The sequence below is a fragment of the Phyllopteryx taeniolatus genome, chromosome 16 (assembly GCF_024500385.1).
Source record: "Phyllopteryx taeniolatus isolate TA_2022b chromosome 16, UOR_Ptae_1.2, whole genome shotgun sequence".
Classification (NCBI taxonomy): domain Eukaryota; kingdom Metazoa; phylum Chordata; class Actinopteri; order Syngnathiformes; family Syngnathidae; genus Phyllopteryx; species Phyllopteryx taeniolatus.
In genome coordinates this window covers 22,148,770-22,164,858 of record NC_084517.1, presented here as the reverse complement: position 1 = coordinate 22,164,858, position 16,089 = coordinate 22,148,770, and the positions used below count along the sequence as shown (strand labels likewise).

Genomic DNA, 16,089 nt, shown 5'->3' with positions numbered 1-16,089 from the left:
CGTAAGGGCGGCGGAATGTTACACTAAGACATCTTCCCTGTTCTCAGAAGAATTTTGTAGCATTTTTTTTTTTTTTTTAAATCATGTGGAGTTAATATGAAATGGACATATTTTGTGGGATTATTAAAAAGTCATAATAATAAGGTCGCTTGCGCCAAACCCCTTCGTTAAGTTCACGTTAACGAAGTCACCCTCCGCCAAATTGAGCCGAACAAAGCACAATTGCGCTTCGAAAATTCCATTGATTTCAACAGCGCTTATCCTCGTTAGGGTCACGGGGCGCTGGAGCCAATCCCAGCTGACTACACCCTGAACTGGTCGCCTGTCAGTCGCAGGGCACATATAGACACGGACAACCGTGCAGCCGAGTGGGCGGATATTGCGTCAGAACAATGACGGCAATTTGAATGTGTGCGTTTTGCGAGCAGTTTGGTGATGAAAGGCTTTGGCATTCAATGGACAAAGCGCAGCGATGTCAAACTTGAACCGGGTCACAGACTCATTTTGACCCGTGTTTTGCATGAAATAGCACAAAAGTTGCATTTTGACAGAAGGGGACCTTTCGTGGAAAATGGAAGTTATCCGGGCCCGGCGTCGTCCTCTTTATTCTCTGCGAGCTTGTTTGCTCCAGTTGTGTGCCGGCTAAATCCAGTTTGCATCTAGAGTTTATTTTGGTGGCGCGCTTGATCATAAAAATGACAAACGCGAGGGTAACTATTGTGCTGAGCTGTTTATCCCTCTCCTCTCGCTCGCATTTGCTCTTTATCAGTGAAAGAGATTAATTTGTCCGCCGGGGAAATTCGACTCCGGACCGGACTTGCGCAAACATTCATTACTCCCGAAAATGCTCATTATGAGAGAGTTATGCAGGAGAACTCCTCCTGCTGTTTTACTGGACTTCTCAGTGGGCAAATGTCGCGGCAAACGTGACTTTGCACTAAATAAAGCGCACGTGAGCGACGAGCTCTCTCGCGTTCGGACACGAAGCCAAGCAGACAGATTGTGTGAGAAAAGGACAAATAATTCCAAACGAAAGAAGACGGAGGGAGCGAGTTCGGTGTTGTCACAGATGTCCGTGCGTTGGCTTTTCCCGCCCCCCGGATAAGAAAAACGACACGGGAGGCGCGTCACGTCGGCCGTGCCGCCCGAGCCTCGCGAATAGCCGACGACGGGTGACGCCGCTGAGATTTTGTGCGTGGGATCGCGCCAGCTCGATTGCGCGGAAGCAAAGCGAATCATCCGCGAGTGCACCTTGTTTACGAGTAACGCGGGGCAGCGCACATAGCGGTGTTTAACCTCGTCGACGATTTCGGAAATGTGAGAGAGCCTACTCGTCATGAGGGAAAAAACGGAACGTGCGTTCTTACTGCTCTTACCGTGTTCAGGACCGAGCTGTGCTGTAAATACCGAAAATACACGAGCAGTACTACTAAAGCACTACTTTTGTCGAGATGAACCTCCTCAACTCGCGTCAACATAGTTCCTTGGAGCCAAGATGGCACCAAAGCACTACTTTTGTCTGTAAGATGCTCCTCAACTCGCTTTCAGTGGGTAGCTGAAGAAGGGCTCCACATAAAAAAAGGTGACCAGGTGAATTTGTGAATGGCAAACCGCTGAAGGATTGCCAGTAGCAGAGGAAGCAATTAGGCTATCTAGCTAGCTCGCTAGCTTTTCTAGTAACTACACTGCACTTGCAAACTCTTCTCCTTTGAATGCGGTGAACAACCTGCGAGACGTGTTATAAAAGTGCTCAATGCAATCGATTGCTCCCCTCGTTGCGCCCTGCGGCGAGCCTCCTGATTGGCTATCGTTCAGTTTCATGTCACAATTACAAAGTGCCTGGCTTAGCCCAGAATTTGCGATCGATCGGAAATACTGACCGTTTTCCGAGCCGATTGGGGAGGGAAAATGACTTTGGAGACATCAGACGATCTGACCTTTGCTGACCTTGACTGAAAAAGAGGAAAACAACAGTTTTTGTTTGCTGAAGACAGCCTGCTCTGTTTGTGACCTGAAAAGCGCTCCCTTTCTCTTTTGTTTTCCAGTGTGCTGTTTTGTGGTTCACAAGCGCTGCCACGAGTTTGTAACCTTCTCCTGTCCCGGCGCTGACAAGGGTCCCGACACAGACGTAAGTACTGAATACTTGGCGTCGTGGCTCACTCGCTGTGAGTCACAATCACTCGCTGACTGATTCAGTTAGTTGAAGGTTTTGAAGATGGAGTCATTCCAAAGAACAGGAATTGTTTGTTTGTTTTGCGAAGTGTCGCGGCCTCTGGAGGTGGCCAATTTTGAAGAATCCTGCAAATGTTTGCAAACTTTTGCTTCAAGGAGACAATTTGTTTTTCACAATTCCCAGGGGTCTTAACATTGTTTTGGGTGCAAATGCCCAAAGGCTCAAGAAACATTACACGCCCTATTTCTAGTCTTGCTGAAATCAGCCCATTTTTAGAAACTCATTCCCTCGCCGCAAATACTGAATGCTGGGTCAAACTGGCCAATAAGAAAATCCCCCAAGCACACTTGGGAAAATGTTTTATGGTCCAATCAAAGCAATGTGGAACTTTTTAGCCATAATTCCAAAAGGCATGTTTGGCACAAAGACAACACTGCTCATTACTAAAAGAACACCATAGCTAGCTAGTGAAACAAGATGGTGGCAGCGTCATGCTTTGTGCTGTTTTGCTTCAGCTGGAACTGGGACCTTAGTCAAGATGGAGGGAATTATGAACAGTTCCAAATAGCAGTCGGAGTTAGCTCAAAACCTTCAGCCTTCTGCCAAAAAGCAAAGAATAAATATCAGCAAAAGCCTACTAGAACAGCTCAACTTTATTTGGGGTACATCAGAGTCCCTTTCACTGGTGGCGGGTGTGCGCTAACTCCCATTTAACACAAGTTTAAATGTGATTTCTGAACACAACCACATTCCCAGTTATTAGAGGGTGTGCACACTTGTGCAGCCACATTATTTCAGTTGTTTATTTTTACTTCCTCTCTTAAATATATATAAATTAGGTTGTACAGGTTATAGGTAACATTTAGTGAAGAAATGTTAGCGTAATGATTCTTTTTTTTTTTTTACACATTTAAACAGGGTTGTGTAACCTTTTTATAGCCACTGTGTTTCCACATAGCTCACAAAGTCATCATAACAATGCATTCATATTTTCATTTGAAATTGGCGTCCTTCTTCACAGTTCAATGGCTTATTTAGCCACCAGATAGTTTTTTGTTTGTTTGTTTGTTTGTTTGTTTTTTCATCAATGGAACTCTGATGACCACATTAAGGCGTCGGCGCACATTTTCCCGCACAGGCGTCGCATTATCCAGGTGAGCTATTTCTACCGTGTTTCCATCAACACGTCAGATGCGACAACACTGGCCTCTCGTTAGCGGCTCTTTCCCACAAGGCCCGCTGCTGACATCTGAACTCTGTGCTGCCCCCGCTGGGGAAGCTTTACCTCTCAGTATTTATGCGCGAGTGCGCCGACGCGGACGACCCTCGACCTTGTTGTGGTTCGTCCCTCTGCTCATTAACGGAGCGGTGGAGATCAAGCAGAGCCACCGGTGCGCTCGGCGCGTCCAGAGTTTGGACGGCCGTCGAGTCTGTTAAGTCTTGTTACAGCTCCAAGGCTGATTTGTATCCAAATTTATGCAAATCTTATGATTACTTGACCTAAAAAAAAAAAATGTCATATTTTCATATGAATTCAAAGCAGAGAGATTTAGGTTCATCTAAAAATATGTCCAAATAATGTGTCCATGAGCTGACACTACTTAAATGTGTTGGAAGTGCTGCCTCCACAGATGAAAATGCTTTGATCGTCTTTCCGGGAACTCGCTTTTTCCCCCACACTTTGGGCTGCGCTTCCGCATACAGAAGCCGCTTGCTTCGTTCAAGCAGTCGTCGTTGTAATTAAAGCCAGTCATTTACATGAGACAAGACCCCGCCCCCTCAAAACAGGCTAAGTCTCAGGAGGCTTGAAAATGGCTTGGGTACATACAGTATTTTTTTACATGCCTCAAACATTCACTGCCGTGGACGTTTATATTCGTCGAGTATGTTTTTCAAGTCGGAAGAGGTTCTCGCCCAGCTTGTCTGTGAAATTCATCTTCGTTAATCACTGTATTGACGACCAGATGCCTGTAGATGGCGGCGTTCCGTCGCTTCGGATATGAGGTCAGCGCAGCTTTTCAGTAGACCATAAAGATTAGGCGGTGAAGCTTGGCATGTCAAAGATGAGTCAAAATGTTCTAAAACGGCAGACAGTGAATGAGTTAAGACACCTGAACTCTGTAAAATGAACAAATCAATTCATAATATGTCTCCATTCGTGTTCCTTTTTAATCAATGAATACAAGCTGAGTGGTGAAAACCAGAACTTGACCCGTTTATTCACCGGGCGGATTTCGGAAACACACATCAACGGCGACCGAGCGATTCTGACTCACTAACGCCCATCCGTCCTTCGTCCCTCCATCGCTCCGCCACTCCTCCATCTCTGCTCGTCATCTTCTGAATCAGTCAGGTGTCATCACACGCACACAATTTTTTTTTTCTTTTGCCCGGCGGTTGTGTGGGCCGCCCCACTGCGTGAATGGCGTCACGCGCCCGGCAGATGCTTTGATGCGCTCGCACGTCGGAAAGGGACAGATGTTGGCATTAGCGTTTGAGGGCAAAGCGCTTTGTGGAGTGGAGGTGGTCAATAGCGGGTATTGTCTGTCGAGGGCCCCGCCGAAACCTGTGACTCACCCACAGAGAAACAATCACGTGTTTCGCAACCACGTTACAAAAACGACGGTGGCTCGTCTGTCAGGTCGCTAACAAATCTTGCTTTTTGATGCAGCTTCATGCCGCTGAAAGATTTGGGCTCAGATTGCGTTTTGCATGTTGCCGTTACTCGCTTTGCAAAATCCTCTTTCCAGCCATCTGTCTTTTGCCCTGATTAGCGACACGGCTGCGCGGCGTTTTACAGCATGTGTTAGCACATTTGCGTCACGTGTCCCTCGATGCCCTCCTGGACAAATTGGAGAAATATTTAGCAAAGATGAGATGCTGCTATAGGCGGCACGGTGGAGTAGTGCTTACTGTTCCTGTCTCACAACAGGGAGGTTCTGGGTTTGAGTTTGCATTTTGTCCAATTTCCCAAAGCATCCACATTAGGTGAATTGAAGACTCTAAACTAGTGATCCTCAACCGGTGGTTCGGGACCCAAAAGTGGTTTCGCCGACAGGTGGTAAAAAATGGCTCGTGCGTTAGTTTAGGTGACAACAAAATAACGACCGAATCAAGCCGCAACGGCGTGAAGCCAGCGCCTTCAACTTTCCGGTAAACCGGTAACAAAAAGTAATGTCTTTTGTAAGCTGTGCGAAGCAGAATTTGTTTTTTCCTCACAATTGCCAAGAAGAAAGAAACATTATTTCACTTTATATGTCTATACAGAACCGTCATTTTTGTAATTTCGTTCTACATATGCACAAATACTGTAAGTTATTATTGTGCTTTTTTTTGTTTGTTTTAAAGATATTTATTGCTTAATAACGTGAGGTGACATAGAATATTTTTACATGGGCATCTACTGGTACCCTATTTATTTCTGTATTTCTGCTTCTTACCAAATCATCAAAGCGCTTAAATCAATATCGAATCAAATGGGAACACAGCCTGAAGTATTGCAATCGAATTCAGTCATAACCTAAAAAAAGTGAAATTGAATCATGAGGTTTGCAACAATACCGAGCCCTAATATACAGAGTACTATGATTTCACTCTGCCTATTTAGTCTCTATATTTCATTCGCCCAATGAATGTCTCTGTTAATTTTCCTCCCATCATCGTAAAATAAGCTTTCAATTTGGTGGAGTACATGATTATGGAAGGAGTTGCGAGCAAGAACTATTCACCAACTTTATGGGCTCTCCTCGTGAAAGTGTCTGTTATTGAAATCAATCATATATGGAAGCACTCAGTCCACTTGGTGGAGGTATTTAAAATCAGGTTTCATTCCAGCAGTTTTCTGGAAAAATATGCCCCAAAAGTCTGCCGATGATGCCAGGAAGAGGAAAAGCGAGATGATAACATCCATTTGTAAAGAGGCCGCAGAACAATTGTTCGATTGTATTGTAATTCAAAAACACCTCTTGGTAAATAAAAAAGTATTCAATCGTTATTACTTCAATAAATGTAAAACTTTATAAAAAAAATAAAATACTACTGAAGTGACATTTCTGGGGGTTAAACCTTTCATTTCCACCTATTTTCCTCATGTTAATAGCATCACGCAATCAAAAGTCAGCATTGTTGTGATCTTTGTGTGTTGTTGTTTCTCATTAGATGTCGTGTCCATCCACGCAGAGGGCAGCAGCAAAAAAAAAAAAAAAAAAAAAAAGCAAAGCGAGATTGTGCCTCTGCTTCCAGTTCAGTCGTTACAAATCAGCTGCAGCCAAACGAGGTCGCGTGGAAATCAGCTGCAATTTGTCACTTAGATGACTTTTGCGACTGCCCAAGTTCCAAAAATGTCAACCGGGGAAGACGACACGTGATCAAGTCAGAAACCGCAGCGTGTTACTCGTCATCAAGTACACGTTCTGATATCCTGGACGCGGATGCTTTAGGCTGTCGAAAATAATACTCAGTTGCTCACAATGCGGGACAACGTTGGCGGACTGAAAGCCTCGTGTTGCTTCACACCGACATGACGCAACTTCTTCCTTTCTTTCTTTCTCCTCGTCGCATCGTCGACATACGTGGCGGCGTCATAATCGTTATTGAAACTTCCTGCCGCCCATGCCTCTTAACTGAAAAAAACTCACCTGTCACTTCGGATAGTAAGTCCTTTTTCTTTTGAGGAACGAGAATGGAAAAGATGCACATTGGCGAATTGAAGATGTACGGAATATCATTCTAAATATATTATGCACGCCGCTGCTCTCATTTGGCCCTGCAGGGATTGCAAATGTGCGCAGTCATTATGCAAAACAGCCATGCAGAAGACTCCAGTTCAGTGGTGAATAATAACTCCATAATAACTCATTATTATTATTATTATTAATATTATACAACACAGTGCTGCCACCATATACAAGTTTAATTCGTTCCCTGACCAAACAAATCCTCTTTCCCCATTGAAATGAATAGAAATGCCGGTAATCCATTCCAATCCCCCCAAAAAACATTTTGGTTGTTTGTGTTTTTAATAAGGAAAAGTAGCACTATATAATTGTGTTCTTCAAACACAGAGTGATGACATACTGTAATTAAATAGAATTTCAATAATTCAGCAGTTTGTGCTTATTGATTTAATGCTGCAATCCAATTCATTGCGTCGCTCCTCCTGGTGTGCCCGGCTTGGCCACCAGGGGGTATTATAATACACTCATTCAGACACAAGCAAAGACGAATAGGCAATGCAAATATTTATATCATGCAAAAAACGTAAAGTGCAAGAAAGATTTTTTTTCTATAAAACTGCTCGATCATAAGCATGAGAAAAAAGAATATTTGTTAGAATGGACTTCAAAACATTGACACTTGGGGTTGACTTGACTGCTATCTGAGTCTGCAGATCTCAGAGTCCTGTATTCAAGACCTAAACCATTTAGTGACTAATAGCCCAGTAACAGAATGTTAAAGTCCATTGTATAGCTGACTGGGAGGCGGGGTTGAGACTTTAGAACTTGCGTAATATGGTCTGACCTCTTTGTTCTGGTCAGAAACCGAGCTCCAGCTCTTTAATGCTCTTCCAGGGGAGTCCAGTCAGAAGATCATTACAATAGTCAAGTCTACCGGAGATACACTGTGAGTGTTGCTATATTTGTCTACATGTGTTGCTTCAACATTTGTGCTAAATAGCCGTTATTTGTAAAACCGCGACTCTTAATGCTAAGTGTTAGCATGTGTGTTTTGCATTGTTTGTTAGCATTAAACGCCGCAAACATTTCTAAGGCAAAGCTGTGTGATTATATTAAAAACACAAGGTGTCATTCTCTTGGTTTTAGGTTAAGTTTGACAGTAAACTTTAGCTGGGAGTGGCATTAAACGGCTTGAAACTTCTTTTTTGAACAATCGTCCACCTTACAGTGTTCGTACCTGAAGTTTTTCGATTGACCGAACGACAGCTCGTTTCTCAAAAAAGTCATAAGTGGAGTCGCTCGTTTCTCAAGGCAAAGCTGTATATCCATGTATCTTCTGTACAAAGGAGCCTACTGTGAGTATGTATTTAGCTGTGCTGTCTCCTAGCCTGCCGGCACGGTGGAACATTTGCCTCACAGTTCTGGGGACCGGGGTTCAAAGCCCGGCCCCGCCCGTGTGGAGTTTGCATGTTCTCCCCGTGCCAGAGTGGCTTTTTACTCCAGTTTCCTCCCACGTCCCAAAAACACGCGTGCTAGGTTGACTGAAGACTCGAAATTGCCCGAAGGTGTGAATGTGAGTGCCAATGGTTGTTTGGCTCTGTGCCCTGTGATTGGCTGGCGACCGGTTCAGGGTGTACCATGCCTCTCGCCCGAAGATAGCTGGGATAGGCTCCAGCACGCCCGCGACCCGCGTGAGGAGAAGCGGTAAAGGAAATGGATGGATGGATGTCTCCCTCCTAGCCGCCTTCATGTCGGTCTCGAGCCGTCACATCTCCGCGGCGGCGCAGTAACCTGCAGCAACAGCTGGAAGACCTCCACGGGCGACACCCACCCTCCACTCGCAAGCTTACGCAACACCAAACAGCTCTCTTTCTCTTTCTCTCCCTCTCTCTCTGGAGAGGCGAACCTTCTCTCACCTCATCAACACGTCGCTGATCATCAAGATACGCCGACTTAACTTTTAAGGAGGAGGTCTTAAACTGTATGGAGGTCGCTCGAGAGTAACAGATCGCATGTTAGATGAAGTGCGATGACGATGATGATGCTCCCAACGCTATCGCTTTTAAGTCTCTTCGTATGTCTTGAGGCTGGGACAAGTAAATGTTTCGATTCTTTTTCGTTTAGCAGATCATACCGAGTGCAGCCATCAGGCTGAAAGCGCTTCTCCAGCCATGTGCTACCGAGGAAACAACATGTCACATGATGCAAGAAGCATTAACTGGCGTTTCACATTTTAAAGTCAAGAAAGTACAAGCCCCTTTATGCCTCATAAAATGAACAAACTCCTCACTGTAGTTATTAAGGTGATTGCATAAACATGCAACGACTACTGGGGCCACATTGAAAACAAATATGTTACATTATGCGTAAAATAACAGGAGGGGGAAATAATATTGTGAGGAAAAGGTCATCATGTTAAGATAATAAAGTCGACTCGTAATTTTGTATGGAACAAAAGGCTTGATGATTCTAAAGGAAAGTTGCAATATCACAAGAAAAAAAATCTCAAGGTTCTGTGAACAGAGTTAAGGGGGGGAAAAAAAGGCAGAATTGTGCGAATAAAGTCATAATGTTGTGACAATACTACTAATAATAATAATAATAGTAGTAGTAATATAATGAGGGGGAAATGTATTTGGTCCAAGAACAATGTTGCACTATTACCAGGAAAAAAAAAAAGGCATTATGGAATGATTAAAGTCAATATTACAAAAAAATAATACTACAAGGACAAAGTCTCAAGGTTACGAGAATACAGTTGTATTATGAGAGAAAAGGTTGTAATTTCATGAAACTAAAGTAGTAATTACATGAGGCAAATATCGTCAGGTTCTGCAGGTAGGAGTATTCAATTAAAAATAAGTGACAATGTTACAATAAGAAAGTAATATTGCCAGAAATAAGTGGGAATAAAGTTGGAATCTTCCAAGAAAAATACCAGAATAAAGAAGGGCTGCCGCTATCGAATCCAAACCCCATTCTTCCATTGATGAATTGAGTAATCGGATGAAATTGATTTTGCATTATTAAACACAATCATATATGCATGCAAGTGGCTTGTATTATTTTGTCTACTCGGGGTCACAATCCTCACGTTCTACTGTAGCGTCTGTGACTCTATGAGTGCGCGTGGCTTTAAAAGGCGGGGCCTGTCCTGGTGAGTGGCGTGGGCGTCAGCGAATGAGCGTATAGAGTTGGCTGGCGGTTAACCTGCTAACCCGTCAGACCCGCTTCGACGTTTTTTCTGCAATCAAATTACTTGCGTTATTCAATTAATCGTTGCAGTCCTAAATAAAGTTTTTAAATAAACATACAAGACCATTTCAGTCTGTTCAGTTATTTCTTAGGAACAGAATACGACTAACATTACTTGCTTGCTGTTAGAATATTTTAAATGTGTTCTTATAAATTTGAGATTTTTTTTCTTGTCATTTTAGAATTTAATTCTCATTTTTCTCCTAAAATGATGACTTTTACATTTATTCCGTTGTTTGAGCTAAAAAAAACAAAAAAAAACTTGACTTCCAACGTCGCAATTAGTCACAAGTTACAACATAATTGCTAATTCGGGAAGTGGGATTTGGTCACTCTGACTATTTTTTTTTTTTATGACCAAATGTACTTGCTGGAAGTGATTCATGTGTTATGTCCTCATTCTTTGAAATGCTTGATTTCATTTGTCAACGGGAATAAGTGAAATGCGCTGTGACACCTCTAAAACAACAATCCCACAAAAGTGGGAAGTGTAAACAATTTTCTAGTAAGCTAACAAAGTGAGTCTTGGATATTACGGCCTGCATAAATTAGGAATTTGCGGAGGACATGTAAACAAGTGGGCACGGTTAAATTACACACCAGAAAATGTGTTCTTGTCAACTTTCATGTTAAACACATCTAGTTTGTGTTGTCCTTGTCACCGCTTCCCTTTTTAAGAAGTGTGTTTATGTAATCATTGGTGTCAGCAGTAGTTGATGAAAGCAGCACATGTCTAAATGCTGCAGTGTGAAGAGAACCGTTTGCGCGTGTGTGTGTGTCGAGGCAGTACTGCATGGAAACAGAAAGTAATGTGTCAGCTCCCTCTCCTTGTCATTATTATTATTATGATCTGTCGTGGCTAAAAATGTCCATCTTACCAACGCCGCTGTGACGTTACGATGTTTTTTCCCCCACAGCTGAGGAAATGTCCCCTACAATATTATGATATCCAATGATGTTAATATGACCTCCAATGGTGAGCGAATGTTGGCAAAGTCAATTAAGAAGGAATAAGACCAACGTTTCTGCAAGAAGTTTAGGTGCCATACAATTGAGTGAGTAGTTGACACTAGAGTGAGTTTGTGTTACTTTTTCAATGTTTTGGAAAACATATTGAGAAATTCAGCGCGCCTGCGTTTTGAGCAGCATCTAAAAAAAAAAAAAAAAAAAGCTGTGACTCAGTGTAGTTTAGTTGCCAATGAATTTTTGACCTTGGTACTTGATAAAAGTCTGCTTTTGTATGCACCAAGCAAGGAGACGATCGGATGGTAGATTGAAAGTTTCAAACCAGAGATCCAAAGAAATATGATCAATCTCAGGTGATTTACAGCTGATCTGATAAATTCAGATTGGGGACCTTTTATTAAAAAAAAAAAATGTTTTGAGGTCAACATATGAAGGTATATTACCATCATAATTACAGATTCGGAAAGGCCTAATCAAGGGTTTTCATTTGCTCTCTGATTCAATGTAGTTTGTTGGGGAAAGATTTTTGACCTTGTTACCGATGAAAGTTGATCAAATCTACTACCAAGATTGGATGAAAAAGTATGGAAAATGTTCAGTTGGAAACGAAAGAAGGTATATATGGTGAACATCAAGTGATTCAGTGCTGATTTGTGAGTTGGGGCTTCGGTTCTGGCAGGTTTTGCTTCTGTTATGATGTCATCATATGGGGGAATATTTACACTATAGTTACAAATATGGAAAACGCTCATCGAGGGCTTTAATTGACTTTTTAATTGACTTTTATGACTCATTGTGATTTGATGCGAATCGATTTTTGCCCTTTTGGTATGGACAAGCAAACAGAAACTGAGCTGCATGTTTTTTTCCCCCAACTAATTTCTCTGCCGATTGCTTTTCTCACGGCCCCAAAGGCTCGCATGAGTCGCTTCTTCTAAAAATAGCCCACCGGTAATGGGACATCGTGGCTTCCTAGGAATGTTGTAGAAGGGAACCTTTGAAAATGCGGCTTGAAAATGACCCCTTTCCCCATCCTTGTTGATGACGATTGTGATGAACATGATATCATTCATTTTGACCAAATGTGTTATTTCAGAAGTGTGTCTCAAACTGGCAGCAGAACATAAACATGAGGCCGGTTCAAACAACACCGACCGCGTCCGTCCCCTCTCGTCCGCGTGCCAAAACACGTCTAATGATGCGATTATGTAACAGCAGCCTGTGCGCTTTTCCCCCCTGCGTTAACGTCGCGTCTCATTAAAAGTCGTCGTCTCGCCGGCTGACGGTGACGGAAGCCGTTTTGCCGAGACGGAGCTCGCAGACCCGAGACAGATGAGCGCGCAGCAGCGGGAGATGAGAGCCAAGCAATTAGGAGGATGGAGGAGATTAAGTGGAGAGTTTCAGCACTGCGGCGAGGTCATCGCTCGCTAACTTGAAGGAATCGTGCAGCTTCTGGAAAACTGCCATGATGGCATACCCGCAACCCACACGGGTGACTTGCAATAATACACTTGTGCTCGAGAACGCAATTAAGAGAAAATCCTCCAGCGCTCTTATTACTTTCACTGTTTTGTTTTTTTCCCCCCCCCCAAACGACATATTCAGTGTGATTGTTTTGCAGGCTAATTAAACCCTGATGATCATGAAAGATAAACTACGGTTAATCTCTCCAATCAACACGCATGCTAATTATGTCCGACTAATTAATGGGCATATGAATCCACTTTTAATAACAATTCATGTGCTGAAACGCGTTTGTCTTCGCAAGTTCACAAGGGAAAAAACAATAAGGGGAAAAAAAAAAGAGGTTATAGCACACGTGGGCTTGTTTCGTTACATTTTGTAAGTTAAATCGAGTAAGCGGGGGGAAGAAGAGAGAAAGCGATTCTGGGAACATTCAGGGAGGACTGCTAATGAATGTCACGGACGAAGTGCGACATGAAGGAAGCGCGCGAGACAGGAAGTCCTCACTCAACCGGCATGATGACCTCATACAAAGAAGAAGTAATATCTCCCATTGCAAATCAGATTTCACCATTGAAATGGATTGAAACACCCCCCGAGAAATATATATACCTATTATATAACATACAGTGATGACAGAATTTAATAGAATGTCAAGAATTAAACAAGTTTCTGACATGTTTTTTTGCTTCGTTTCGATGGAAATTGTGCTGCTCCTTCTGGTGGGTGCGGCTTAGCCACCTGGGGGCAGTATAATACAGACAAAAAGATATGCATGCGACGGTCACTCCTCAGTAAGCTGCAGTGATATTGCTCAGGATAAAGAATATATGCCTGTAAGCATTGTTGTCTGCCTACATGTGTTGCTGCATTGTTTGTGTTCAATTATCCGCCGCTTCAAGCGGAAGAACACCGCCACAACTTGGCGGCTCGTTTTTGAAGAACTGTTTGCTATCTGCTGACGTCACACGCCACGACCGGGCCCCGCCTCTTAAAGGCACGGACCAACACATACATTTTTTCTGTACATTTTATGCTTGTAATTTGTTTGCTATGAATTCAAATACATTTACAAGGCTTTTAAAAAGTGTGGTTTGGTAAGTTAAAGTTTGTTTTAGCCACACAAAAAATGGGGGTTGATTATACTGGGATGAGTTGCAGTATTTTTACAAAAATCTCTTCTTTTTTTTTTCACTAAATGACTTTTCTCTTTGTGTTGGTTTGCATTGCAGTCAGCTATAGAAATGACCGCAAAAGGATGCAAACCCACAATAAGAGACACTTACACGCACATATCGCTGCCCTGGAAATGTCAGCACAGCACAGTTTTTTTATGAGCGAGGAAGCTAGTTTCTTCGAAAGGTAGTAAAAAAAAAAAAAAGAGTTCAGCTGACATGTTTACGTCTCCCGGGTCCACTCGACGGGTTGCGTACACCTGGCGCTGACCCAGTTTGATTGCTGCCGGTCCTCAAGAGCAAACGACAACAAAAGCGTGGGCCTTCTAAATACACATTAGCTTATTTAATGGGCTATGATAGCAGCTATTAGTCCTGATTACATCCAGGAAGAGGTCAGGGCTCCTTTGGCGCAATGAACCACGGGAATGACCGCGTGTTAAGTGTCGCAAAGATCTTGAGCCTCACCCAATGACTTCTCGCTGCGCTTGCTGGATTTAATGAGTCTCGTTTAGTGCCGACGCACTAATGAGAGCGTCGCCTTGTGCCTCCTGCCGACGAACGGTAGCGGATGAATCGCTGCAGTCCAACCTGCACCCCAGAGACTGAAACTTTGGAATAATGCAAAAAAAAAAGACATTTTGCAATTGCTCTCCGAATGAAGTTTTATTGCACATTCAAATTCCACTGTTGGATGTGTTTCTCGCTGTTGACATTTCTCCAGTCCCGAATTCTTTTTCTTTGTTGCTTGCAGAAGAACGACAAGATTGGCTGTGGATTTGTGCTCTTCTCCACCAGTTTTTAAAGGAGACGTTTTTTTTTTTTTTTTTTTTTTTTTTTTCTCCCCCCCCACAATTTCAGGCATCTTGATAACATGTCTGTCATGCTTTTGTCAAAATACCACAATAATCAAGTATTATTGCAGTAGTAGTATCATTTATTTCCCATCTTGCAGAAAACAGCTTGTTCAAAAATCAAAATATAAGGGAATGAACCAAAAATGGAAGATTGGCTCTTATTAGGGAACTTAAATATAGTAGTTGCGGAAGATGTATTTTTGCATAATCCTGACGAGCCACGGTCCAGATTCCGACGGTATGATAACCTGAAGCAAATATATTGCGGTTATACACTATCACAGTACAGTGGCCCGGACCGCGAATAGCCACAATCCACGGTTGATTGATGGCCATGATAATTGCATTGAAAATGGGGGGAATTGCCCCAAAACAAAAGCACCCTTACGAACTCCTGGAGGCAGCGGTTTTTACACCGTACCGTGCTCAAGCCGCTTCTCGGCAAAGAGAAGTTTGGGCCGCTGCTTGAAAGTAGCTCTTTTGCTCTGGATCTTCCCACAGCCTAGATGACCATGTCATTGACTAAGAAACTCTGTGAAGGGATTCTTATTATGCAAATGACCCCCACTGTTGCTAAAACGGTATTGTGGACGTGCAGAACAGCTCGTTCATTGATACATTTTCAGAACAATAAAAAGTCACTTTTCCATAATGTCACCTTTAAAGCTGACCAATTCTGACGTACTGGAGGTAATTGTTTAATATCAGAAATCTTTTCCAAATGTACCGCAAGGTTCACGATGCCCAGCTGGCATTATTTTCTCCCTTCGGCCCCTCTACCCTTCATGTTTCCTGGAAGTCTTTACTTCTTTCCTGCAACTCCTGCACTTCACCTTCATTGTCGTCCCGTCATCACAAACGCCAGCCTCAAGACTGTCGGGGGATGGAGGATTTGCTTTGCTGTCATAAATGCGTTTCTCTATTATGGACGCCCACAAAGAAAGCATGTGTGTGTGCGTGCAAAGTATTTGGTCAGCAGGTGCCAACAACTCACTCTCGAACGTGCCGAATTTGCATTTTGTTGCTGTTGGCTTCATCGGACTTTCAGTCTCACCGAAATTTCAGACTTTTTCGACTGGTGTCGAGCATTCGAGTCCATCTGTTTGCACTTTTTGACAAGGAGCGCTGAAAAAAAGATGTGGACATTAGCTTTGCACGCTAGCTATTCTTCCCAAATGCTTGTGATTGAAAGGTTGAGGGTTACACAAGTATGCGGGTTACAAATTAAGATTACATCCGTGGTTGATTTTATACTTGAGTGCTGGTTAACAATGTTAAAATGTGACTTAAAACATGTCCAGCACGTTTAAGTCATTCGCTTTTGCGGACGTTTCTATTCGGCACATGGAATCAAAGCATTCACTGCCATCGACGCATGTATACGTCGGGTACGTTTTTCAACGGGTAGTTTTTCACCCAGTTTGTCTATGAATATGAAGTATGTACAGCACTGTAACAACTAACAGATCCCTGTAGATGGCGATGTTGCATCGCTGTGGATTTGAGATCAGCACAGCTTTTGA

The 16,089-nt window shown here is 43.0% G+C and overlaps 1 protein-coding gene across 2 annotated transcripts in view; it reads left to right on the top strand.

Annotated features, from left to right (window-relative positions):
• The window catches only part of prkcab (protein kinase C, alpha, b), a 74,884-nt gene that overhangs the window by 22,614 nt on the left and 36,181 nt on the right, over positions 1-16,089 (top strand). For both annotated transcript variants that reach the window (XM_061749697.1, XM_061749698.1), the window contains one exon: positions 2,046-2,128. In XM_061749697.1, coding sequence (XP_061605681.1) covers positions 2,046-2,128 — 83 coding nt within the window. The remainder of the gene's footprint in view (positions 1-2,045; positions 2,129-16,089) is intronic.